Raw genomic sequence first — 25,338 nt, forward strand, 5'->3', positions numbered from 1 at the left:
GAGCTGCTTCCAATATATTTCTTGTCTGGAGTAGAAACTGAAATTACTGAAAACCTTTGTACACGTTCCAGTTATCTAATGCCATAGCACTGCATCAGATGGCACACTTACTCTGTCAGTTTTATTTTCTACGGACGTGTAGAGAGGGGGCAGATAGGAGACGTCCACACGCAGACTATGTCATAGCTTTGTGACGTTAGCATAGTGTTAACCAGAATATTTGTACAATTTGCACGCTTCTAACAGACTAAGGCCAATTGCCTGGTTTTTGACTCAAAATTCCACCAGTTTGACCTATTATTATCCTGGTATGTATATTAGAATTTAGTGCTGCATCTGATTTACTAGACAGAATAAATGACTCTAATTGTAAAACTTGGAAATCATTAAAGTACTCACAATATATTTATAATACAGTTTCCATCCTTTATTATCAGCATTGAAAAAATCTTGAGAAATCACATGCATTTCTACGATGATTCTTGATTCAGAGTTCCCCTAAATAGCAGTACATTATGCACTGGGTTTGGGGAGCCCCACATCCAATCGATGGACGCAACGCTCCAAACCTAACACGGCCGTGCTGGCGGCCCGCTCGGCACTCAGTGCGGAGATCAGGGCTGAGTCCCGAGGAATCGGGGAGCTGATAGCAGGACGATGGTGGCTCCTCGGGGCACTGGCCATGTTACAGCACACTCAGGTAAGTCCCGTCACCTGCCTCCAGCCTGTGCTACAAACATTCACTCAGTACATTCTACCCAAAGCCACTCTGACCCTAAAGGACCATGAAAAGCAAACGCCGTGACCCTATCGCACGTATGAAACAACCTACCTGAAGGAGAAAGCTGTTCCTTCCAGGCGTTTGTTTTAAAAAGATGAAATCTTACTATACAGACAAATACATTTAATTTACTCTTGTATGGTGTGATGAAAACATTTTGAAATGTATCATGGCCTTTTCCCGGCTGTACTTTCTCAACAGTATAATCACTGTATTTCATACCATGAAGCACCCTTCATGATGCAAACATTGGGTGACGTGCCCTCTGATGCGTACGTTCTTGCTTCTGGTCATTTCCCCTTCTGCAGCAATTACCTTTGCTAGCAGAATTTCTGGAACCTTCTTTCAAAGGCCAAACATTTAAATGAAGTTTCCTCAAACTAAAATGTCCTTGAATAAACTGCACAGGCAATTGTGATTTGTGTGTATTCTCCATCTGATTCAGTTAAATCAGGGAGAAAAATAAAAGATCAGCTGCTTATGTTTAAGAAATAACTGTTCATTTCAACACAATTACATTAGTATAACATTTCTCAAAGATTTTATTATTAAATTAAAAGGACATAACCTGTGCCTAATCTAGTCTCAAATAAGGTTCATGGATACAGTTTCTGTAAGTCAAAAGTTTTTTGTGTGGTTGTTAAAAACAATATACATTAACAGTGTACGAAAGCAAAATGTTGTTTTAAATCCCCAAAACAAGACCTTGCACTCAGAATTAGCAGTTATATTCACATTTTCTGCCTGTTACTTCAAAGAAAGCAGCCATCGACATTCGATCAATATTAAAACATATCCACTCTAATAGAGATAAGACTTATTGCAAAATGACCATGAGACAACACTTATTAAGTACATCAAGCCTTCATGGCTGTTAGAAGCATCATGTGGAATTTCAGAACTCACTTGCTATGCTCAGGTAAGTGGGTGGGCTGGTCTTGTTCTCCCCGTTCCTCTCGTTGACGGCCTGCACGTAGTAGGCCCCCGTGTCACTTGCCTTGGCCGCAAGGATCACCAGCTGATTCTCCAGTGTGATGGCTCTGTGGCAGAGAAGAGACAGCGTCAAAGCCACTCGGAGGAACCTCTACTTGTAAGACAGATTCCCTCAATAGGCCAACTGTATAGGAATGTCCAGAGGTTTTTTTAAGGTTAAAAAGAAGTTGGAGGGACAGAAACGAATCCACACTCTGACTTTAGGACCACAGGGGCTGAACCCACTCGGGCCCAGTGGACATGCTCCTGCGGGAGGGTCTGAGCGCTCCTGGCGCTCCACACCTGTCCTAACCCTCAGCTGCGAGAGAACAATATTTAGAACATACATGTGCAGGGTTTATTACAACTCAAAGTTTCTTCTGGGAATTTGTAATAAGACAAGCTAGATGAAATTCCAGAAGAGCTGGCCTTTGCCTTCAGGTGTGGCTCTCTGATCATGCATTGGGCACAAACCCTTCAAATGGAGGGCTGCATCCCCAAAACCTGGATCTGGGAAAAGTGAATTTGTGGTGATTCTCTACCCCCCAGGAAGCCTCATTAGAGCCTCTGTGTATCCATTTCTAGGCCAATGAGCAGAAGGAAAGTTGCCAGTGGGCACCGTGCTGACCCCCTTCAACTCAGTTCTTCCACAATCCCTAACTCCAGGACCACAAAGCTTCCCCTGTGCACTCGCCCCACATTCTGGGGGTGCAAACCGAATCCTTCTCAATGTCCCAACTCTACTGCGCAAAGGAATCTCTGAGATACACTGGACCCACCCACCTTCTCTTTAGAAATGAGAAAACTGATGATCAGAGAGGTTGTTTATCCAAGGTAACAGAGCAAGGTAATAATATCAGAGGGAGGCTGGTTCATTGGGCTTCGAGGCTAAGACACAGTCTGGGCACCAGAATGTCACCTAGTGTGTGCTCTTATTTCCAAGACACGAGAAACGCCCTGGAGCCCGAGGGCATTGTTACCTCCCCTCTATAGGGAATGCTTTTATTTGTTCGCTTTTTAATCCTAGATAGTTAGAGCCCTTGCAGATTCAGACAAACTAAGATCTCTATTCTAATAACATAAAAAGAAAAAAAACACATAAAAACCTCACATGAGGAATTTTAGTATAGTAATAATCTCTTTCTTCCTGCTACCTTTGGAAAGCTTTTTCAAAAACCCTTGATTTTTGTCCATTGTGTAAAATTATCTTAAGAAGTTACTGCTTATCCAGGGTTTCTACAGGATATATTACAGTTTGAGGTCTCTATGACTAACCTCATTTCGCACTTAAGAAAATTTCTCTATTAGGAAGTTTTCAATTTTTAGTCCCATAAAAATGTTTTGAAAAAGTTTTACTATAATATTTATGACTCCTTTATAGATTCGTTTGGAGAACCATAGAAATGATTCCATTTTATTTTAGTATATGTTACACTGGCACCTAAAATTAAATGTGAATATTTATTACACATGAAGCTACACATTTAATAGTATAAGTTTAAAAACAATATAATTTTGTTCTTTAACATGATTTTTGCCATAGTGATTTCAAATATGCCTATTATTTCTCAGAGCTATTCTCCAAAAATGTCCATTAATTCTCTGTGTTATTTATGACATTGTCTCAAGGATACTGAAAAATGTTTAAAAAAATACATAAAGGATAAAAATATTAAATTTTACATTTATTATAATTTATCTTTAAGCTCATTTTTTTACATTTTTAATTTCTGTGCCAGTTTAAGTCAAAACTCATGAAGAAAACTTATCTAAAGTCAAAAAACACACCACAAAAATGCCCAAACTCTGGAGAACAGTGAATTAATGAGGATCAATTCCCCAGAAAACACTACTCTTTTTTTCCTCTCTAACTCCCTCTGAACACAGTATTTCTATAAAAGAAATGAATTTTTAAAATAGTAATTAAAATATCTAAAAACATTCATCTTCATTTCAAATCCAGGTAATCGTAATGCTTAAGCAGAGAAGAATCTGTGCAGACACTGCAGCGGGAGCGGGCACCCCCTTCTCTGAGTCTCGCACAGCCTGCTGCTGCTGTGGGGCCCACACTTTCCCAGGGAGTCGGCCCCACGTCCAGCACCAGGTTTCACCTTGATCACGAGAGGCCAGTAAAGGGACCACAGCCACATTCACAACAATGAGGAATGGGCATGGGACCCAAGGGAAGGGCCAGGCTTGGAGGAGAGATCTCTTCACTTCTGCTGGGTGGCAGCCAGGAAATATGCTGTCCCAGGGGCTGCCGGAGCCACCCTCCCCTGGAAACCCTAAGGGACAGCAATGGGTAAACAAAAGCTGGAGGATGGACAGAGTTTTGAGAGTCCGAGCAAATGAGGGCGGAGCCCAAGGCAATGAATGATGAGATCTTTTCACATGACCCTTATGTATGTTCATAAAATATTCAGTGAGAATGTTAGGTTCCTGAGGGTCGGTTGACTTCCAATATCTATTCCAAATCTGCACAATTGTAGAGAAGCAGTGTGGTTTGCAGAACTGATCCCGTTGACTAGTTATGCTAGTCATCCTAATCCAATCCCTCCCCCAGTGATTCACAGAGAAAACCGCCTTAAATAAGCCTGTCGGCCCATGGCCAGTACCTGCTGACTGCGCTGGGGGGGGGCCACTCCTGCTTAGTCGCATGAGACCAAGGGGCAGGCCTTCCTTCCCATGGCTGGGACCAGGCTGTTTATCGGTCCAGCAGATGTGCACCAGGAAGTGTGCTGTCCACATCTGCATGGTGGAATTTCATGGCCATGAGGGGAGCGGCCCTGGCGTGACGCAGCTCATGGCAGTGACTGGACAGAGGGAGGGCAAGTGCCTGGGGCCTTCCTCCTGACAAGCTGATGGAGTCGGTGCGCCATCCGGCACCCCGTCCCGTCTCTGAACTTCTGTTTCAGGAGATGATGTGCTTCAGTCAGGCTTCAGCTTGTTGGAGCGAGGGTTTCCTTTACTAGAAGTGCATCCCGATATACACTCAAAACAGCATATACAACAGCATTCGTTTGGGGCAAAAATAATTACAAAATGTGTATCCTCCGAGCATACAAAAATAGTCCTATATGTGTGTTTCTGTGTGTGTGTATAAATAAAATGTTATCAGTGGTTAGCTCTGAGTGCAAAGATTACAAGTTTTTCTTTTGATTTCTGTATTTTAAAATATTTTTCCAACTTTTCCACAATAAATAATTATTCCTTTTGTAATCAGAACAATTTTCAAAACGAACGTGAGGACATGCTAAGTAATTATGGTAACAAAATATAATACTTTGCCCAGAATATGAACTTTGTTATAATTCCAAAGAACTAATTTAAACCTTTCACTGACTTTACAGAAAAATTATAGTTCTAAGCCATGAAAGATTTTAACTTTATTAAAATAAATGTATGTATTTTTATGTAAAATTATTGCCTTAGTCTTCCCCATCTTAATTCTAACTTTTAAAATACAATCTTATAAATCTAACTTCTAATTCCATGGGGTGATAATAAAAAGATAAGAGAGAAATAAATAAAAGCGCTTAGACCGCATGTTCCACCGTGCTGCGGCTCGCCAGGAGCTGTCAGTGGTCACGTGTTGCTGACGGAAGCACACGGAGCACTTTCACAAGGGTGAGACCTGGCAGGCGTCCTCCTAACACAGGAATCTCCACTATTTCAGCAAAAGACAACTAATTTGAAAGGGCGCTCTAAGTACTTTGGGTTTTTCACCTGATTCTCCCAACGCTTCTTGAAGCAGTGAGCAAACTAAGAATTCTGTTTCAGAAAAGATGAACCCTCAGAGGAGCTGCCCAGGGTCTTCGATCATCAGCGCTGATCAAAGACACGGTAGGAGTTGGGGCCCAGACCCACGGGCTCATGCATGGGCCTGGGGGTGGGGGCACCCAGCTGGGAGATGTGCAATGCGCTTCCTGCCAAGCGCCAACCCGGAGGGGATGATATGTTCCCTGTGCCACAGAGAACATCGCCTTTCAGCAATGTGATACTGACACATTCAATCTAGAAGTACCAGATTGATGGTTGGTGAAAACAGCCCAGTGTGTGCCGTGGAGTTGCTGAAGACCAGGAAGGAAAAGCAAGGGTGTATGTTCGCCCAGATCGCACGGAGACAGGGCCAAAGAGTTGTATTCAGTACTCGGGCAACTATTTGAGTCTCCAGGCCTGACTCGGAGTGGAAGGGACACAAACCTGACTGGTGCACACTGCCTGTGTCCTGTGAAGCTTAGATCTGGGGTAATTATAAACCGTTGGAAGTGAAGTAATACAACGTTCCCTTAAGAGTGTTGTGGGCCCAAAGGGAGGAGTTTCAGGGGTACCCCAAAACATGTCCCTGATGTGCCTCAAACCCTGCAGTGCAACCTGGCCTTGACTTTCAGGAAAAGATAAATTTCTTTGGTTACCAATAAGTATTTTGATCTTTGACATTTTTAACACAAACCAGATGATAATATACACATTGCTTTATACATTATGATGAAAATTCAGTAAAGGGTTCAGTAAAATAAGAACTTTGTCCTTAAAATATAAAAGTGTAATTTCGGTCTGTGATTTTACTATTACAAATGTTAGAGCTGCATTTGATCAATTTCAATTGACATTCAAGCACATTAAAAAAAAAATTCAGTGCAGAAAAATGCAGAACATTAGCTGTTAAGCCCTTAAAAAATAAAAACCATTTAAAATAGTCTCCATTTTAATTAAACAACTTTTTAATGGGTTGGTTCTAAGCCTTAGAGTTTTAGGGTAATCTGGATCTCAAACCTAACAGTTTAATAGCAAGTTCAAGGCAGACAACTTCAAAATTGATGAACTCCCCTTCCTTGTATAATTACAAGAACTGAAATTGCTTCCAAGGAGTTTTGGCAGTAATGAGTCCCTGGATACTCAATATGGGTTAAGGTGCCAATGACATGTTTACTTGTCAAGAAGGAAACACTTGTGCTGACCATTTGTTCTGGGCACCGGGAGAGCACTTTCAAAGCAAGCGAAGAGAATTTGGAAACCTATTTCTCAGAAGTTCAAACCAATAGAAATGATGAGTTGAGCTGTGTTCATTAATAGAAAACAGGAATATTCAGGATAGATGACAAGGACTAGTATGGGTAAATGGGTTGCAGTTTAGCTCTCTTATACTCAGCGACGCAGGCTCCAAGGAGAAAGGCGGCTGTGACATGTGAAAGCCATGGTTGTCCAGTAATAAACATGCAGTTTTCTGTGGTAGGAGAAGGACCAAAGGTGAGCAGAGAGGGAAGACACCGGAGACAGGAAGGGGCCATTCAAGCCCCACCAGCTTAGTCACCACTGAGGTCCAGGAGCTGCAAACATTTCAATTTAGTCCATGCCCGGACCTTTTCCTACGGCGTGCACGGTTAATTCCATAATGACAAGTGTACGGAACAATAGAATTAACTTTATGTAAATTCTCCTTCAATCTAATTCTTCTTTTCGACATTAACTGTCAACTCTTAATTATAGATAAATTGGGGGGTAAGTTATAAGTGGGATTTCTAAAGTGGTAACTCCCTTAAAATAGTTTGGATTTGAAATACATTCAGATACACACGTTCTGCCTTATACAAATGCCCCCAGTATGTAAGCCTGACAAACACTATGTAACCCACAAATACGTGATGAGTGACGGAAAGGGCTCCAGGGGCTTCTATTCACGGTTCTGCTCCGACTGGTCCACTCTGAGCCTGCAAGTCCATTTTGGTGCCAGGACCCGTCCAGGGTGGAGTACGGAGCCACCCACTACGTCTGTTTTCAGCGCCTGGTGTGTGTATAACACTTTCCAGGGAAGGGTCACTGGACTCAAGGAGCTAGCTCCATGGGAAGGGCATCCTCAAAGGACACGAAAAGAAAAATGATAGCTGCAGGAAGTTCCAAATGTGTGAAGCTAGTCTGTGCACTTTATAGCATTTTAGAGGAGGAGGAGATAAGGCAGAGACAGCTGCCCATCACGAAACACGTGGGTCTGACTGACCACACGTACCTTTCTAGTGAAAGCTTCTTAAAAAGTGAAATACAGATGAGATGTCAAGTTAGAAAGACTGACCCAGTTCTCTAACCCAGACGCCTCTTCTTCCAGCCAGAACAAGGTGATCACAGATGATAGGAAGTCACATCACAGCTAAACCCGGGATGAAGTTATCACGTCTGTCTGTGTTACTACAGAGAAGTCTTAAAATGTTCAGGCATGTGCCACCCAGAGGGACCAGTGGGCCAGGATCAGAGCTGGCCCTGTCTCTGTTCCCTCAGGCTCGTTTCCCTGTCTCCTCATCTGGTAAATACTACGGATGACAGAACTTATACCAAAGGACCTTCACAAAGCGCGAATTACGTCACGATGGGAACGAGGCTGGCGCACAGGTCTTGGTTCAGTGTTTGCTGAGTCAGAACCTGGCTCCTCGGGTGTGGGGCTTATAAAGGGCAAGTAAGAAAATAATACATGGGGTCAACTGTCCTCTTTGGGGGGTTAAATGTCAAGTATTTCTAGAGTTTTAGTAAATAGACTGCAGTACAAACACTCCAGGTCACTGAATTACCAGATAAAGGTCATAAAGTGGCCTGCTGCTGCTCTGACCTAGAACAAAGCCGCCTGCTGAGGACCAAAGCGTAAGGATTTAGCAAAGCGGTCTGGGAACAACTGGCTTTCAGGTACTGCCACCCATCACCCAACCCGCAACACTGACTATGAGACTAGGGCTGGGAAGTCCTGGCCTTTTCTCAACAGGGCTGGTCATAAGTAGAACTAACCCTTTTCCTCCAGGAAAGATACTGCTTAATCAGAGACACGGAAAAGAAATAAAGAAATTGCAGTGTGACTTGACGTAATTCATAAAGGATTTATTTCATCAAGGATTTTTGACTGGCAGAAATATATTTATTTATAGCAGCGTTGCTTAACATTTCTAGCTAGTTTTAAAATGTCACCCAGGGGCCTTTTGCTACGTCCAGTGACTGTTCCAGAACTGGGCTCCAACCCGTGGCCATGCCAAGTCTGTGGTGAGTCATAGGCAAAAGAATGAAGTGATGAGGGGGTTTGAACACAGGCGAAGCTTGGGCATAAAAATCTCCAGCCAAGCTTTTTTCCCGCTAAAAAAACATTTTTTAAGAGAAAGAAATAAGACTTAATAAATATGTGGAATATATGTTTTTAGGTCTTTATATGCAAGCAGTAGAACTTACCCAAAGTGTAAAATCCATTCAAAGTAGAAACCATAAAAAGCAGGCGGATGCCCGTGAGAGCCTCTCCAGAGGGGGGGCACCCATGAGTCCTATCCCTGAGGTCCTCTGAAAATAGTGGCGGAATCGGAAATACGTTCACCTGTATGTGTTGCACTAAAAACAATACACAGCTCAGCCAACGATTAGGTGAGTATTGCCCTGGCCAAGGAAGAAAGGTGTCCCCCAAACTGAAAGCATATCCAGACTAGGACAGCTGCCAGCTTGAGGGAGACAAAAGCATCGGTGAAGGACCCTGGAGGGTGTGTCTGTGTCCCCACCCGCAGCCTTTGTGACAGTCACTCCCAAGCAGGGTGGGTGGTGGGGCCTGGACACTATCCTTACTACCTAGTGGGACGAGGTAGACTACCTAGTCTTCACTCGGGAGAGCCTAAGGCCGGCAACTCAAGCTTCCAGACAAGTCAGTTCCCCTCCCTCCCTCTTTCCCTTTCCTTCCATCCTTCCTAACTCCTTCCTTCCTTCCTTTTCTCCCTTCCTCCCCCCTCCTTCCCTGCCTGAGGACAAAACTCCATCAAAACTCCATGAAGATGGAACTAAATCTAGAAGAAAACTCAGTTTTCTTTTAACCATTTTTCCTTCTGGTGACAACTACTGCAGGCATGGCATTGGTGTGTAAATGGAGTGACCTGGCTCTCTGCTCTGTCAGAGGACCCATGAGTGGCTGTGGGGGTGCACGTAGCTCTGGCAAGCACAGGGGAAGAGCAAAAAGGGACTAGCAAGAAAGTGACACGTAAATAGGCTGGGGGCTCCTCATAATCTTGGGCCCCTCACAAACTCCCAGGGACGGTCACCACATTGCTTGTTAACCGTGAAACACGCATGTTCCAGGAGGAGGTGTCGCCGCCTCGCAGGTGGGGCTGGGAGCCAGGAGGCCACTGTCACTGATGCCTGTGCTGGGGTTATTCCAAAGGCACCGACCAGTGAATCCAGCTGAACCGTTAGCCATGGTGGATGAACCACCACTGGTATCATTTTCAGAGTTCTGACACGCTCCTCCTCGTTTCTCCAGCAGGAGAGAGCGTGTTTGCTCTGGACATGTCCCCCGAGGAACGACCCTCTAGCTGCTCCCCGACTCATCCCACCACGCAGGGCGGCCTGCTGGTCCTGGGAAGGGGCAGGAAGCCTGCTTTCAGCTCCCCTCCTCCGTGAAGCTTCTGGTCCACCCTCCCCCTGATAATGAGAGAACTTAGCTTTCTAAGCACTTCCTACGCCCGGCTCGGTGCTGAGTGTCTGCGCGTTATCGCATCGCGTCCTCACAACCAGTGGTCAGGGCGAGGACTGGACACTCCCCTGACACTGATGGCTCCAACCCTCAGCTCCCTGTCTGCTGGTGGAGACAACAAAGGCTGTTTCTTACCGTTGGTAGGAGAAACAAATGAGACAATTTACAGAAACCGGTCAGCACGCTACCTGGCACACGCCCAGAATTCAAAAACGGTTAGCTACTGCGATGGTCCCCTTCAGAGCCAGGAAACAGGCTATTAGAGGTGAAGCCTCTTTCCCTAAAAAAGGGGAAGAATCACAAATGGACTCCAGCCCCCTCCAGCCCGCCCACCCCAAAGGAGTATGTTCCTCAAGGCCCCTCACCAGCTGTACCACCTTCCGTCCCCCCACAGCGGCCAGGACCAGTGCCTGGGGCACCCGTGTCATGGCACCCTACAGCCTGGGGCCGGGGCCCCCCACCCTACCCGTCTGTCTGCCTCGCCCTCTTTCTCGGTCTCTTTCCCTCCCCCCTTTTCTCTAGGACTCCTGTCTGCCTCCTCAGTGCCTGAGATGTGCCTGGCTTACAGCAGTGACACTGGAGCTGCCAGGAAGGAGCAGTGCTGGAAGCGCTTGAGTCTGATGAACCCCACGCGTGACCTTGACTGGGAGGACAGCTGCTCCACAACACGCCAGGTCTCGTCAAGGGCGCCCGGACCTCCGAGGCCTGCATGGTGGAGGTCAGGGATTCCCTGGTTACTGTGCACAAGGCATCTTCTCCGTGATGCCACAGCCATCGCTCCTGGCCACGAGGGCCGTGAAGATCAGTGAAAACAGGTTTTCCTTTGGAGACAGGCAGTAATATTTTTGTCAAGAACTACAAACTTTGGGCTTTCCTGAGAAAAGTCTTGTAATACCCTTTGTTTTGGATATTAGGACATGTAGAAATGAGAAAATACACAGGCAGCTTCAGACTCGCTTGAGTGAATGGAGATATGCCCCCAATACAGCCATGAATAATTTAAATCAGACCATTTTGGGAACGCCTAAGTATACTGAAAACATTATTAACCATGGCAACTCGCCTCTGGGATGCAGGAGTGCGGCCGTTTAGGTAGTACCGCTCCTGGTGCCTGCACACCCCACACGAAAACGGAAGTGAGAAACATGGATAAAAACAGAGGAAAGGGGTCAACAGCCCCTCCTCCGCTGTCTCCATGTCTCCTGTTGCGAATGATCGTGCAGTCGTCTCCATGACAAACACGCTGCCGTGACACACAACACAACCCCATTCGTCGGAGCTCTGCTGTCGCTCCTTGAGTGGCATGTGTTTGTTCCTGGTCCTTGGCCACATTCCTCTCAAGCACCTTAGGTTTGCCACCGCAGTGTTTAACGAGTACCCTGGCCCAAAATGACTGGCATGAACCAGACAGCGGTGCTGAACAGAATAAAAGACCACCGCCAACCCTCCGTCAGTTCTCCGAAGGGACAGACCACGGAGATGCTCTGAATGAGTGCTGGCCCGTCCAGCAATGAAAGGTGCACCTCCTAGGTCTCTGCGACCCAGCCCTTAGCTGCATGTTTAGTGTATGAACCTCCTTTGGGTCGGCAGAATAATGGCCCCCAAAGATGGCCGCATCCGAACCTCTGGGACCTGTAATGATGTCACGTTACATGGTAAAGGGACTCTGCAGGTGTGATTAAGGATCTTGCGATGGGAGGTGCTCTCGGATTCTCTGGGTGGATCCAAGTCATCACAAGGGTTCTTTACAGTGAAGGGAGTCAGGAGGTCAGAGCCAGAGAAAGACGGGAGGAGACCACACTGCTGGCCCTGCAGGGGGGCCGTGAGCCAAGGAAAGCAGACGCCTCTAGAAGTTGGCAAGGCAAGGAAACAGACGAGGCGGCCCCTCGACCCTCCAGAGGAGCACAGCCCTCCGACACCTTGACTGTAGCCCACAGAGACCCACTGCCGAGTTCCGACCTCCACAACTGCAAGATAAGAAGTTTGTGTTGTCGTAAATCACTATGTTTGCGGAGATTTGTTATGGCAGCCCCACAGAACTCCTTAAAAATGTTAATTCTCCGGGCTCCAGTTCCTTTAACACTGAAATAAAAGATCCCTGCATAGTTCACTGAGTTATGTGTATTTTAAAAAATCACTTTAAAGTATGAGGTGCTGAGCATAGGGCCTGGCACCGTAAATACTCAGCAGTGTCCTTCCCATCGTCACAGTGACAGATTCAAATTTACGACAAGGCGGCTTCAGAGCTCCTCTGCTGCAGTGCTGGCATTCACTCATTTATCTGTGATGAGAATAAGAGAAGATTTTCAATCATTCGCATTTGCAATCTTTGTTTACTCTGGGACCTTGTCAAGCAATCTGGGGAAGCATCAGAGATCCGCAGCAGGAGGGCTGCAGGAGCTCACCCTGAGGTGAGAAACATGCGTTTAGAACTGACCAGAAAGGAAGGGGAAGGCGGAGGGCCCGGCTGGCCACGGGGCGATCGCTGGGAGGGAGGTGAGGGGGTGCACAGGGAAGCGACGCGGATCGCATGACTTCTGTCATTCTTTGAGGCTGGCAGTGATTTGGACCGGGCTGTGCTGTTTTCTATTCTTTTGCCTTGCCACCAAGCAAAGACTAGCATAAGATATGTTTCTTTCTTTCATTCATTCATTCACTCACTCACTCACTCACTCATCTGCTAAACAATTATTAAACCCTTCTTGGAGAATTTTCTGATGGCTAGGAGAGTATCAAGGGGTGTATCAGTCGCCACATTCGAGCGGGGCATTATGAGGTCAGGCACTCCATCACTGTGGTTGAAAGAGCTGGCTCCAATCCCTTATGCCAGACTGGGAATCCCTAAACGCTATTCCACAGAAAGGAATAGCATTTCTTCTTTTGGAGAAACGGCTGATATGGGTCTGGCAGCACGTGTACAAGATGCTTAAACATCCTGCATCACACAGGGAGCAAATAATCAGGGACCAGGGCATACCATGGACTCGGGACTCGGCCCGAAGAAGCTGCCACGACCCTGAAAGGGCAGTTTGAGTGTCAATAAGAAGATACACAAATCAGGAAGGAAGAATAAACTTGTGTGATTGCAGATGACATAGTCTACATAGAAAATACCAAGAAATCTACAAAAACATTCACAGAACTAAAGAGTTCAGCAAAGGTTTCAGGATGTAAGGTAAGCATACAAAACCATTTGTATTTCTAATAATAGCAACAAACACGTCACAACCAGATATAATACCATTTGCAATATAAAGATATATATATATAGATATAGATAAATATAAAGATATAATACCATTTGCAATTGCTCATAGAAATCCTTAGGTGAACATCTGGCAAATATGTATAGGATTTGGATGTGAAAAACTACAAAAACGCTGGAGAAAGAAACCAACGCTCTAAAGAAAGGGAAAGACAAGCCAAGTTCATCCACTGGAGAACTGAGCAAAGTCTCAGCATTCTCCAAATAGATCGATAGACTTACTGTGATTCTTAACAAAATCCCAGAACTAATATTTTTTGTACATGTAGAGAACATTTTTCTAAAATTAATATGGAAAGCAAAGAGATTAGAATGACTGAAACAATTTTGAAAAAGAAGAAAAAAGTAGGAAGAATCACTCTGCTGACGCTCGGATTTACTACATAACCAGTTATCAACACAGTGTGGTCCAGGCACATATACAGACACATCGATGGAACAGGCCTGAGAACCTGGAAATACACCCACACAAGTGTGGCCAACTGATTTTCAACACAGGTGCAAATGCAATTTAACGGAGGAAGGAGAGGCTTTTCACCAAATGCTGCTGGAGCAAATGGACATTCAGAGAGAAAAAGAAAATTAACCTAGACCTCACCCCCATACACCTGACACAAAAATTAACTCGGACTAAGCATAGATTGACATGTAAAATGAAAAAGTATAAAATTTCTAGTAGAAAATACAGGCGGAATCCTCTGGGACCCAGGGCTCGGTGTGGAGTTCTTAGACACGACATCAGAAGCACAACACATAAATGAAAAAATTGTTAAACTAGACTTCATCAAAATGAAAAACTTTCTGTTCTGTGGAAAACCCTGTAAAGGGACAGACAGACACGTTCAGGTTGGCAGAAGATATTTGCAAGCCACAGTCTGGCAAAGGACACACACTTCTCACATCTCAAGAACTCTCCAAGTGGCAGGAAAGCAGAACACTCGACCCAATGGGCGCAGAACATGCAGAGAATGTGCTGATGGCCAGTGAGCACGTGAGGAGACGCTCAGCGCCACCAGCCACTAGGACATGCAGAGGAAGACGTGGAGTGGGTGTCACTACACACGCACCAAACCAGCTAAAATTACTAAGTAGTTACGCAGACAAACTGCCTCTTACTCGTTGCTGGCGAGAATGGAAACAGTGCGGCCACTCTGGAAACCTGGGTGGCAGTTTCTTTCAAAAGCTAAACCCATATTCACCATTTGATGAGCCATTGCTCTCCTGGACATTTATCCCAGAGAAATGGAAATCTACGTCCCCACAGACCTGGACACGGACATGCACAGAGCTTTATCTGGAAGAGCCCAGACCTGGGGACACGTCCCTCAGCAGATGGAGTGAAACACACCCGGCCACCACCGTTGGGTAAGCGATACAAAGGGACGGCAACTGACGCAAGTATTGTGGCTGGATCTTCAGGGCACTACGGTGAGAAGAAAGCCAGCTCCAAAGCTCACACAGCGATGATGCCACTGACATTACGTTCTGGACAGGACAGAACAACAGATGGATCGCAGGGCAGTGGCTGCAGGGAGGGACGCTGGAGGGGAGGGAGGCGGGTGCGACGACAGAGGAGCCCGGGGCTGGTGCAGGTGATGGAGTCTTGTGGTGACACACATGTACACGTGTGATAACAGGACAGGATCGTGCCCACACATCGTACCAACGCCAGTCTCCTGCTTTTGGAATTGCACTCTAGTGCAAAATATAACTACTAAGTCAACGGAACGGGGACTCTGAATGAATTTTGCAGCTTTTTGTGAATGTATAAATATTTCAAAACAAAAAGTTAAAAGAAAAGGGAAAATAAAGACCCATGCCAGAGAGAAGAAAAAGTAGGAACACTCCCAACTCATTCTACGGGGACAGAACAGTTTGGACACTAAAGGCAGCATGTAGTTACCCTCCTGGAACTCATCAGCCAGCCGGTGGAGGGCTCTGGCTGGAGTTTGCTAGGAGAGACAAATGTTGGAGTTTGAGAACTGAATAAAACAGGGTAAACAGTGACACCGAGGCTGGAGGACCCGAACAGATAGCAGCAAGTGCAGGACCCCGAGCTGAGCAGACTCAGCGTGGTGCAGGGTGTCCGGGATGCCCAGGGCCGAGCAGGGACACAGCTGGGCAGACGGGGAGGGGATGAGCTGGGAGCAGCCACGCCATCTGGAACCTTCCAGATCTTGCTCAGGAGTCCGCATCAGTGGGAAGGCCCTGCCGTGCCTGCTCCCAGACCCCTCTCCTGTTGTGGTCAAGCTTGACAATCACACCCTCAGGGCTGAGGAGGGGATAAAAGAAACAGGCATATTGACAGAATATTGACAATCAACAATGGAAATTATATAACTTTAGCTAGAAGAACTCAAAATGAATCACTGAAGCCACTTAGTGCCTTTTTTAAAAAAAGGATTAAACAATTCAGTAGATTCTAAGGGTCATGGAATAGGAATTTATGCTTTTAATTATAACCTTGCAGTGATATTGAAAAGAGAATAAATTATATGCACTATGCTCCAAAGAAAAATAGAGACATATTAGAAAAATTTTCATTAAATCTACTACAAAGGGGGAAAAAAGGTTATGGTGATAAAAGATTACTTTCAGCTATTAAAAACCCCTGTAATATAAAATAGCTAATTATACAATAATGCCTCATGAGTGAAATAGCACTGTGTCTTATTTTATCATCAGCATCTGTGTCTTCCTTTGCTCAGAAACGGTCAGCTTAGCATGGCTAGCTTAACTGTGCTTTAGGATGTGTTAGAAATGCTCCATGACTTAAATGGGGTTATGTCCCGACAAACCCATCGTAGACCGAAGCTTAAAATGCATGTCCTACTCCCCAGTGGAGCGCCGGCTGTTGGCCCTCGTGATGGCAGGGCTGACCGAGAGCTGGGCAGCATCACGAGACAGCATCCTATTGCATATTACTAGCCCAGGAAAAGATCAAGCATTCAAAATTCAAGTATGGTTTCTACCGAATGTGGATCAATTTCACACCATCGTAAAGTCAAAAAATCATGTCGAACCATCATGAGTCGGGGACTGTGTGTAGTGTAATAAAAGGAATTTGCTAAGAACTGCATTTCATTGAGCACAGATCTGAGTTCAGAACATTACACACAGGGGAGGAGAAACAAAGGGGTTGATAAGAAAACAAAGTCAAAGTGACCTGAACCAGAGCCAAAAAGCATGACAGAGACAAGTGTGCTGGACGGAGAACTAGGCCAGCCTGCTGGTGATACCCAGCTCCTCACACGCCTCTGCGGTGACGAGAGAGCTCAGAGGTGCAAGGGCTTTGTCTTTTGATGGCGGCATAAGGCGCGTGTGTCTAGGAGCGGTACAGGGGCGACACTGAACACTACTGAACTTTGTGGGTCATTTGGTATGTGACGTGGAGTAAACGGCACTTTGCTTTCAAAAAGGAAAAGGTAACCACTAGTGTGGGGAGGAAAGCACCAACACAGCTAGAGGTGTGCACTGCTGAGTGGCAGGAATAAAGATACACGTGTGTCATTATGCAAACACCGCGTTGGCTAAGAGTTGACAGAAGAAGAGGTTTACAAAATGAGAAAACAGAATTGCTATGTTCCCTTGTCAGAAGAGCCACACAGGCTGCAGCTTCCGAATACAGCCCCCTAGGATGTACAGTAGAAAGCTGACCGCACTGAAGCCTGCTCAACTGCAAGGGCGGGGATGGAGGGCGAAACCCACACCCCGGTCCTCATCTAACCAAGAAACACCTGCTTTTTATTGTACAGACTTGAAGGTTATAATGAAACATCTATAGGAACCTAAATAGTTACAGCGTTCTGGGAAAGGTATTTTGTTCCATCTCATAGAGACAAAAAACCAAACCTTCACCTAGAACAGAAAGAAAAGTATAGAATGAACTAGAAAAAACATGAACTAAGCATCTATGTTACAGTAAGTTAGTAAACTTTAAAATAGATACTCAAAGCAGAGAGTTCCACTTTGCCGTTTTGAAGAGCATAAAAACTCAGGGAAGGGTAGAGAAAGGTAATTGGCCCACATCTGTCAATTTCAGAATAAATGGCGTATTCATATGCCTTAAGCATAGCGAAGCCAGAAAAGGTCTCACAGGAATAACTGGGAAATGGAGAGGCACGCCACACTTCTACATAAGAGAATTATTGGATCATAAAGACAGTATTTCTTTCTAGATTTAGTTGCAAAGTTTAACAAAATTCTAAAGAACATCCCAAGTGAGCTTTCTGAAAATGGAAAACAAATATTTTTGGAGTTTATAAGAATGAAAAAGTATTAAAACCCCCAAATTGCTTTAATAAGGAGAATAAAAATGAGGGATGTATCCTAGTAGTTATCAAATGACATTAAACCCGTACTATTATAAATAATGATTGAATGTAGATAATTGAGGGAGAAAAGATTAATTTTTCATACAGGACAATTCAAAGTAATACATGGAGAAGAAATGAGGAAAATAGAAAAATCATCATTAGAAATCCACAGAAGTAGTTCATGAAAGCACGAACTACTGATGAAAGCTAAACTTAGTGAGCAAAACTTTAGGGACAAACAGGATATTTGTACAACCTCAAAATAGCTACCCAAAATACTCATTAAATGTTTGTGGTGGTTTTATGTCCACAGATTCTTTGATACTCTTCTCTCCAGTACGTGGAGCTTAGTTACCCTCCCCTTGCCCGTGGGCGGGACTAAGAACAGAACACAGAAGAGGAGACATCATGGTGACCGTGCACAAACCTAGCTGATAGCACGTTGATCAGGTGATTGGGCTGATGTCACCAGTAATCAGTGATGCGAACGTCATGAGCCCCTGCTATGATGAGATGAGAAGTCCACCTCTTTGGGACTTTTCCCCCAAATCCATAATCTTAGCCTACTAGTGAGAAAACCGGAAACAAGCCCAAACTGGGTTGTTTTACAAAACAGCCAACTAGCGCGCTTTAAGCGTGAGGTCACAAATGACGAGGGAAGACGAAGAAACTGCCCCTGGTTGGAGGAGACTAAGGAGACGTGACAAGTAAATGCAATGTGGGGTCCTGGGCTGGATCCCGGAACAGAAAAAAGGCATTAGGAAAAGAACTGGGAAAACCTGAAGTCTCTAGTTTAGTTAATAGTGTTGTGCCGATGTTATTATAATCATTTGTTAGTTTTGCCAAATGCACTATGGTCATAGAAGACGTTAAACTTTAGGGGAAGCTGGGTGAAGGGAATAGTGGAACCCTCTACGTCTCTTTTATAACTCTAAAATTATTCCCAAATAAAGTGTTTTCAAGTGAAATTGAACAAAAACAACAAAACACTGACATCTATAAAGAATAGAGAGCCTCAAGACAGACCATGATGTGTGTGGGGGTATGTACCTATATGATTAAAATGAAATAAAGGAAGAGGTATAAACCAATAGGACAGGAAAAGCTAACACAATGAATCATCGTTGGCTAGCAATTCAATAAATGAAATTTAGATCCTTACCTCATGCCACACAGAAATATAAAATGCCAATGAGGTTTTCCAGTGGAAAAGAAATTATAGAAAAAGACTTCATAAATTATGACATGCACATCATGGGATAAAACACAACCATTTAAAAGAATGAATGAGAGCTAACAAAGCTGAGTTAGTAGGATTTTTTTTGTATGTATAGTTGAGTATGAAAAGCAAGATACAGAAAAGCATATAAAATATGATCCACATTTTAAAAACAATGGCAATAAAAGCCGTGTGTGTGTGTGTGTGTGTGTGTGTGTGCACGTCCACATGGGACCACATGACCACACAAATAAGAAGAGACACACAACACGCTAACGTGGGCTGGTTGAAAAGAAAGCAACAGGAGAAGCGGGTGAGGACGAAGAGGGAAAGATGGACTTTTTAAAAAGATGCGCATGATCACATTTATGCATATTCAAAATGATAATGTGCATGAATATATGTTTAAAGAAAATAAATTTTAAGACTTAAACATTATAAAACAAAAATAAAATTTAGGTAAGTACATGCCTCATTGCTGAATGTAGGTGTACTTTTCTGAATGTAAAAACTAGGCAATAAATAACAAAGGAAGAGATTAATAAACTCGACTATGTAACATTTATAAATTTAGTTTATCTAAAAAGCAAGAAAACTGAAAGGCAAACTGGCAAAAATGTATAAAACAAACATAAAATTCATTAAAAATTAAAAATGGGTAATGCACGCCCGACGAAGGCTCAGCCTTGTAAACAGCCAAGGAAAGGGCACAGAAACAGTGACTCCGCTGCTATCGGGCTCCCAGGCCGTGCTCAGCGCACCTGGACCCTGGGGCGGGCAAGATGTGGCGGCTTCCTGGAGCGTAATTACCCTTAATTACTGAAGGCAGGAGACAGGCATGTCCTGGGCGGGTGGGGGGGTGAGGGGGGGTGGGGTGTCCCGTAGGAGAGCGCAGGGTCAAGGATGAATGGAGTGGGCGCCCACCACCCACAGGAGGCCTAAAGGAGCAACCTCTGCATTCCAGGAGCTTCCAGAGAACAATACCAACATGCAAATGAGACAAGAGCCTCAGAGCCAGGCTCTGAGACCCGCCTCCACGACCTGGGTGAAGACCCCTTTCCACGGCCAAAGAAGCCTGTCCGTCTCCATGTCAGCCTCTTCTGTTCTGTCTGTGGTCAGTGGGCACTGGGTCCACACGCCCTGCACTTCCTCGGACACTCAAAGAGCCTAGTCTTCCCTTCTCCAGTCCACACAAGCTCGGTTCTCCCTTTTATCTGGCAGCGCTATGGCTATGTTCTATCCTTTTAACATGGGAGAGAACACCAAGTACTTTCTAGAGCGGCTCTTCAGAAAGCGTGCGTTTTAAGTCAGACCTCAGCTCTTGATCTAACATGATGGGTTATAACACATCAGTGTCCCTCGTCAATTTAATGTCATTTAGCTTCTCAGAAATAAGAAAAGGGAGAGTGCCAGCTGAGAGGCAGCCAGGTAACGGCCAGTCAGGGATAAGCCACTCGTCCACGTGCAGCCAGGCCTCGGTTTGCTCTTGCCGACACCCACGCTCCTCCCAGCTCCCATTTCTGAAGGACTAATGGGCACGTCCTATTCGCGTCCGGGACCTCCACTCCTCCATCTCGAAACGCACAGAAAGATGGAAGACTGAGTCGGTCCTTCCAGCAGCACTACAGGGGGTGAGGGCCGCCCTGTTGGCCAAGTCTCGTCTGCCTGGCAGGCTGGGGGGCATCAGTTTAGGAGACACCATATCCAACATTCTGGAACGAAAAACAATCGCAGCCACCACGCAGCGGCCCCCCGAAGCGCGATGCAGGACGGCGGTCGCCGAGCGCCCGCTAAGAAATCCCACCGGTGGGGTTGACAGGTCTGGAGTCCGTCAGCCGCGCACTGACCGTGGACAAGCCCTGGCCTAACGACGGCTCCATCGCCGCCTGAGAAAAGCAGTCCTGATGCCGCAGGAGAGAACGCGGTGACACCTGCGAAGCTTCTAGCAGCGAGCACGCTGGGCACAGAGTTGGTCCAAAGCAGTGCCACGGCAACGGGACAACAGCAGCAGCACAGCCTTTGATAACAGGTCCTTCAACCTCTTCTTAGAGGTTGAACGTGGTGCCCACCAGCTCATGCAGCGCGCAGATGGCGCGTCTCACGCAGCTCTCTTCTCGGCCAGTCAAGTGGAGGCGACAGGGTGACATCAGTTTGGGGAACAGAGCACAGGAGCACGCCACAGCTGGTCCTTTGCTATGCGTTATTTCCTTGCCTTCATTATTTTCTTTTCATTACAAAAAATGTCCAGCCATACTGAAGTATAATTGGTATATTGAAGTCTTTCTTTTTATTAAAAAATTAAAAAAAAAGAAGCAAAAATGGGGATGTTATATATAAAATTCAGGACACGTCTGTGACTTGAGGGAGTGGCAGGAATGGCCCTTCAACCACTCAGGCAATGTTTTATGCCTACAGCTGCAAGCTGACATTCTGTTTTAAATCTTTTGTGTATGTGAAATAATTTATGTATTTTAAAGGAGGTAAACTTATAAAATGTAAAACGACCCACGGAACACATTAGAGAAATTTTATAAAGGTAACATGTTTATCAAAAATAAGACAAATCTGCCTTGTGCTAAGTCTGGGGACACCCCTCCCACACACAGGGGTTGGGGGTACCCTCAGAGCAAGCGGGCTTCTGGAATAGAGGACATGGTAGTCTCCAGGGAGCAGGGCAGACAGGACCCTGCTCCCAGACATGCCTTTTATGACGTAACAGGAAGAGGGCCCTACTCAGGCTTGGACAGATCCGGCTGTATTTTCCAAGGTGACTGCAGTTATACAAAACACTGTCCCCCTACCCGGGCTCAGCCATTCCCTTCCTGCGATCCTGGAATAACCGCCCTGCACAGCCATCAGAGTCCGTATTATGTATGCGACACCCATTTATACTTTCCACCTCGCTTCCAACAGCTCGTAAGTGGCAGAGGAGTGGAAGGTTAAGAACGATGCAGTTTACAGCGTTCCAAATCTAAAGAAAAGACAAGATTACTTAGTGGCTGACAATAGCTAGAGAATCGCCAGGCGGGAAGATGCAAAAGCTGGAAAGGGCAGAGGCTCAAGAGTCTACTTAAAAGTGTGCTCTGAGAAGGAAGCCTGAGGACTGAGGTGCAGGGAAGCCTTTCATAAGCCAGAGCCCCACCACTGTGCACAGAAACGCACGCTTTTGAAATATTCATGTCGATTGCTGGGCAGGCTTTTCTGTGTACAGCACACACAGCTTTTCCACCTGTTAGAAAATACATCTTATCTGCAGCTGATTACTCTATTAATGGTCCTGTCTTTTCAGAAGAATATAAGACAAGATTTCAAGCTAAGAAAACGAATCATTTATAGGACCTTAAATAGTGGAGGGCTGCCTTCAAATTATAAGTGTGTTGTCTTTTATAGAAACAAACCAAATATTGAAACTATAATCCTTACAAGTTTCTATAACTTTTTAAAGGGACTGTGGGTAGATATTTTCCATAACAGCACATCACTCTTCTTAATAGTGCTAATTTTATTACTGTCCCATTTGTAGAATTCTGGAATCCTTTGATCTTTTTCCCATTATCTCCCACACAATTCTATGTATTACTGTGAAATGAATCTTTTTTTCCTTCCCAATGTTAACATTTCATTGTTTCACGGCTACAACTAAATGGATTCATTAAGCTTCCTATGTTAAAAGCTAGGATGGAGTGTGTGCTAGAAGAGGTTACAGTGAACCTAAGCAGGATCTAGCAGTGGTCCCGATAAGTAAACAAGCTCAGAGTGAGATGTGCAGAGGATGGATGGATGGAGGATGGATGGATGGATAGGTAGATGGAAGAACAAATGGATGGAAGAGAGAGAAGAAAGACATATTCAGGTCCCTATAGGAACATTGGGTAGGCAGTGGGAGAGACAGTGAGAGCACAAAAGGCTTAGTTTGCACAGTTCGTTTATTCATCGCCTAACAAGGTTCAGCTCTTTGCTGGGCCTTCTTGGCAAGGGAATAGTGAATATAAATATATATAAAACACAGTGATACCTTCAAGAACATACATCTCAGTAAGGAACAATTTAAAATTAATTCTTCCATGTTCACTAGAAATGACTGAAGAAGAAAAAGAGAGGAAAGCCAGAAGGGAAGGGTAAACGCATATGCAGGCGAGCACTCAGGAGGTCTGTGGTTAGGAGGTACAGGGCTCCCCCAGGACTCTCAGCAGCAGACAGCTGCAGGTCAGGATCTGGCCATTAGGGCATGTAATGGGGGTCCAGGATGGCTCCCAAAAGCTCAGGTTAGGACCCACGCGAGGTTCAAAGCAAAGCCAGTTATCTGGGGACTTTGTTCCTTGTTTGGCCAAAGGACCCGGAGATGAATTACGTCCCTAGGGCGCATTCTGAACTCATCAGCCTTAATTAAGGTCTATTTCAAAACTGACTCTCCTCCTAGAGACAGGAAATTGGGGCTTCCTGCAGCTGAGTGGGTCTTGGTGTGAGCCCCCACCATCCCCAGGCTCCTCCCCCAGCCCGGGAAGCTGCTGGCACCACATCGCGACGCCTCAGACCAGTCTTAGGAAATGAAGTGCCGGCCGGAATCCCAGGAGCAGCCTTACCCCACGAGCTAGTAGGACTGGCCCTTTGGGCTCGTGACCAGTGGGCCTGGAGGAGCCCGAGAACAACAAGCTGGCATAAGCTCAGTCTTTCCTGGTGCCCATGCTAGGACCTGGTCCACATGGCCTGGTGTCTGCTGCACTTCCCTTGTAGCACCTGGACCCCTGACATCTAAGTCACTCAAACCAGCTCCCGAGACGTAAACGTGTCTCCAGACTCCGAGCTCACGAGCTGCGTCTATGAGGAGGGCTGATCTTGGAGCACCGTGCTCCCCAGCTCAGCCCTTCATGGCATAGCCACCGTCCAGGAGTTTCCATCAAATAAGCACATATGTGATGTGGACTGTAGGTCAGACGGTCTTCAACGTTATAACTACTAAATGCTCCTCCTACGGAAACACCCTGGAAGACGGGCACTGCTCGCAGGAACTGAGGACAGCAAGGTGAAGTAGTTGGCCAAGGTCACACAGCTGTCACTCAAGCCCACGGAGAGGCGTTCCACACTCAAAGCTCCCTGACCACTGCGAACGTGCAGGCTTATTTCCCCAGACAACAGTTTCCTTGCTGAACCACAGCAGTGCCCTGTGCCACCCGTCCAGGCCCCCCAGCTCCAGCTTCCAGCTTGTCTGCACTCTGGGCCAGTCCCCTGTGTCCCTCCGTGTCAGGCGGCTGCCCCTTAGCTGTCTGAGCCCAGCTCTGAGGACGGGTCTCAGCTTCTCCCTTGGGGAGGGCCATCCCTGGTGGCCGAGGCTGCTCCTATAGTTACCAGTTGCGGGTTACCTCCATTGGCCAGTTCAGCCCCAACACTATGAAATCAGTGCCATACGTTTTGTTCAATGCCCTCTGTTGAAAGTCTCAAAACACTCCCTAGCAGGATTTCTGGTTTCCTGCCTGACAAATATCTGAATGTCTTTGCCGAGTCCCCTTGGCTCCCTCAGCGACAGTGCCCTGGTTTCTAGGCTATGACGTAAATGTTCGGTTGCTGGTATTTGGAGGCACAGGGCAGAAAAAGGGATGGTGGTTCCCAATTCAGTGAGCAGACTGTCCCTTCATCTCCTTGTTCTCACCACACCCTCTGCTCCGTGGAAGACTCCAGAGTGTGGGGTCTCTCTCTAGATCAACTTCCACCCTGATAAGTAGTGGGTCCTGGGGACTAGGGCTTGTGATGGCGGGAAGCAGCACCGACCTGCTTGGTGACCACGCGGCCCAGCAGCTTCTCAGTGGCCCTGCCACTTCCGCCCTGCGCCCCGCCCCACCCCACCCCTCCACAGTGCCTGTTCCTGAGCCTTCCCGGGAGTACGGGCAAAGCCACTGCCGGCCCTCGATCATTCCCAGGAGACAGCTGCAGGTCAGGCTCAGTTCTGCTGAGCGAGCTCCTGCTCCTGCAAATGCTTCCTGTCCTGCCAGGGTCTCGGGGCCACCGCACCTGCGCCCACTATCGGCTCTCCTATTCTTCGCCGTGGAGTTTATACTTTCCTGTTCTTTTACTGCCATTTTCATGGGGTTTCCAGAGGAAGAGGAGAGAACTATGCACAAGTGGCCTCACCAACATTTCCACAATAACCAAACACAAAGTACTATTAAAATAATTACTTTTAGAAGGGACTGCCTAACAACACTTATTTACATGTATGTAAAGTAGTAAGAGCAGCTAGGAGTTCACTTCCCCACTCACTAGTCTGTCCTGAGGTCAATGCCAGTCTTTCAGGCTCCATCCCTAAAA

At 45.9% G+C, this 25,338-nt stretch overlaps 1 protein-coding gene across 1 annotated transcript in view; it reads right to left on the bottom strand.

Moving 5' to 3' along the window:
- SDK1 (sidekick cell adhesion molecule 1) overlaps window positions 1–25,338 on the bottom strand; it is a gene marked incomplete at its 5' end in the record, with an annotated part of 671,475 nt that overhangs the window by 291,153 nt on the left and 354,984 nt on the right. Inside the window, one exon of the mRNA XM_081035288.1 lies at window positions 1,688–1,821. Within this exon, the coding sequence (XP_080891414.1) occupies window positions 1,688–1,821 (134 nt within the window). The remainder of the gene's footprint in view (window positions 1–1,687; window positions 1,822–25,338) is intronic.

The sequence above is a fragment of the Rhinolophus hipposideros genome, assembly GCF_964194185.1.
Source record: "Rhinolophus hipposideros genome assembly, chromosome: 23".
NCBI lineage: Eukaryota > Metazoa > Chordata > Mammalia > Chiroptera > Rhinolophidae > Rhinolophus > Rhinolophus hipposideros.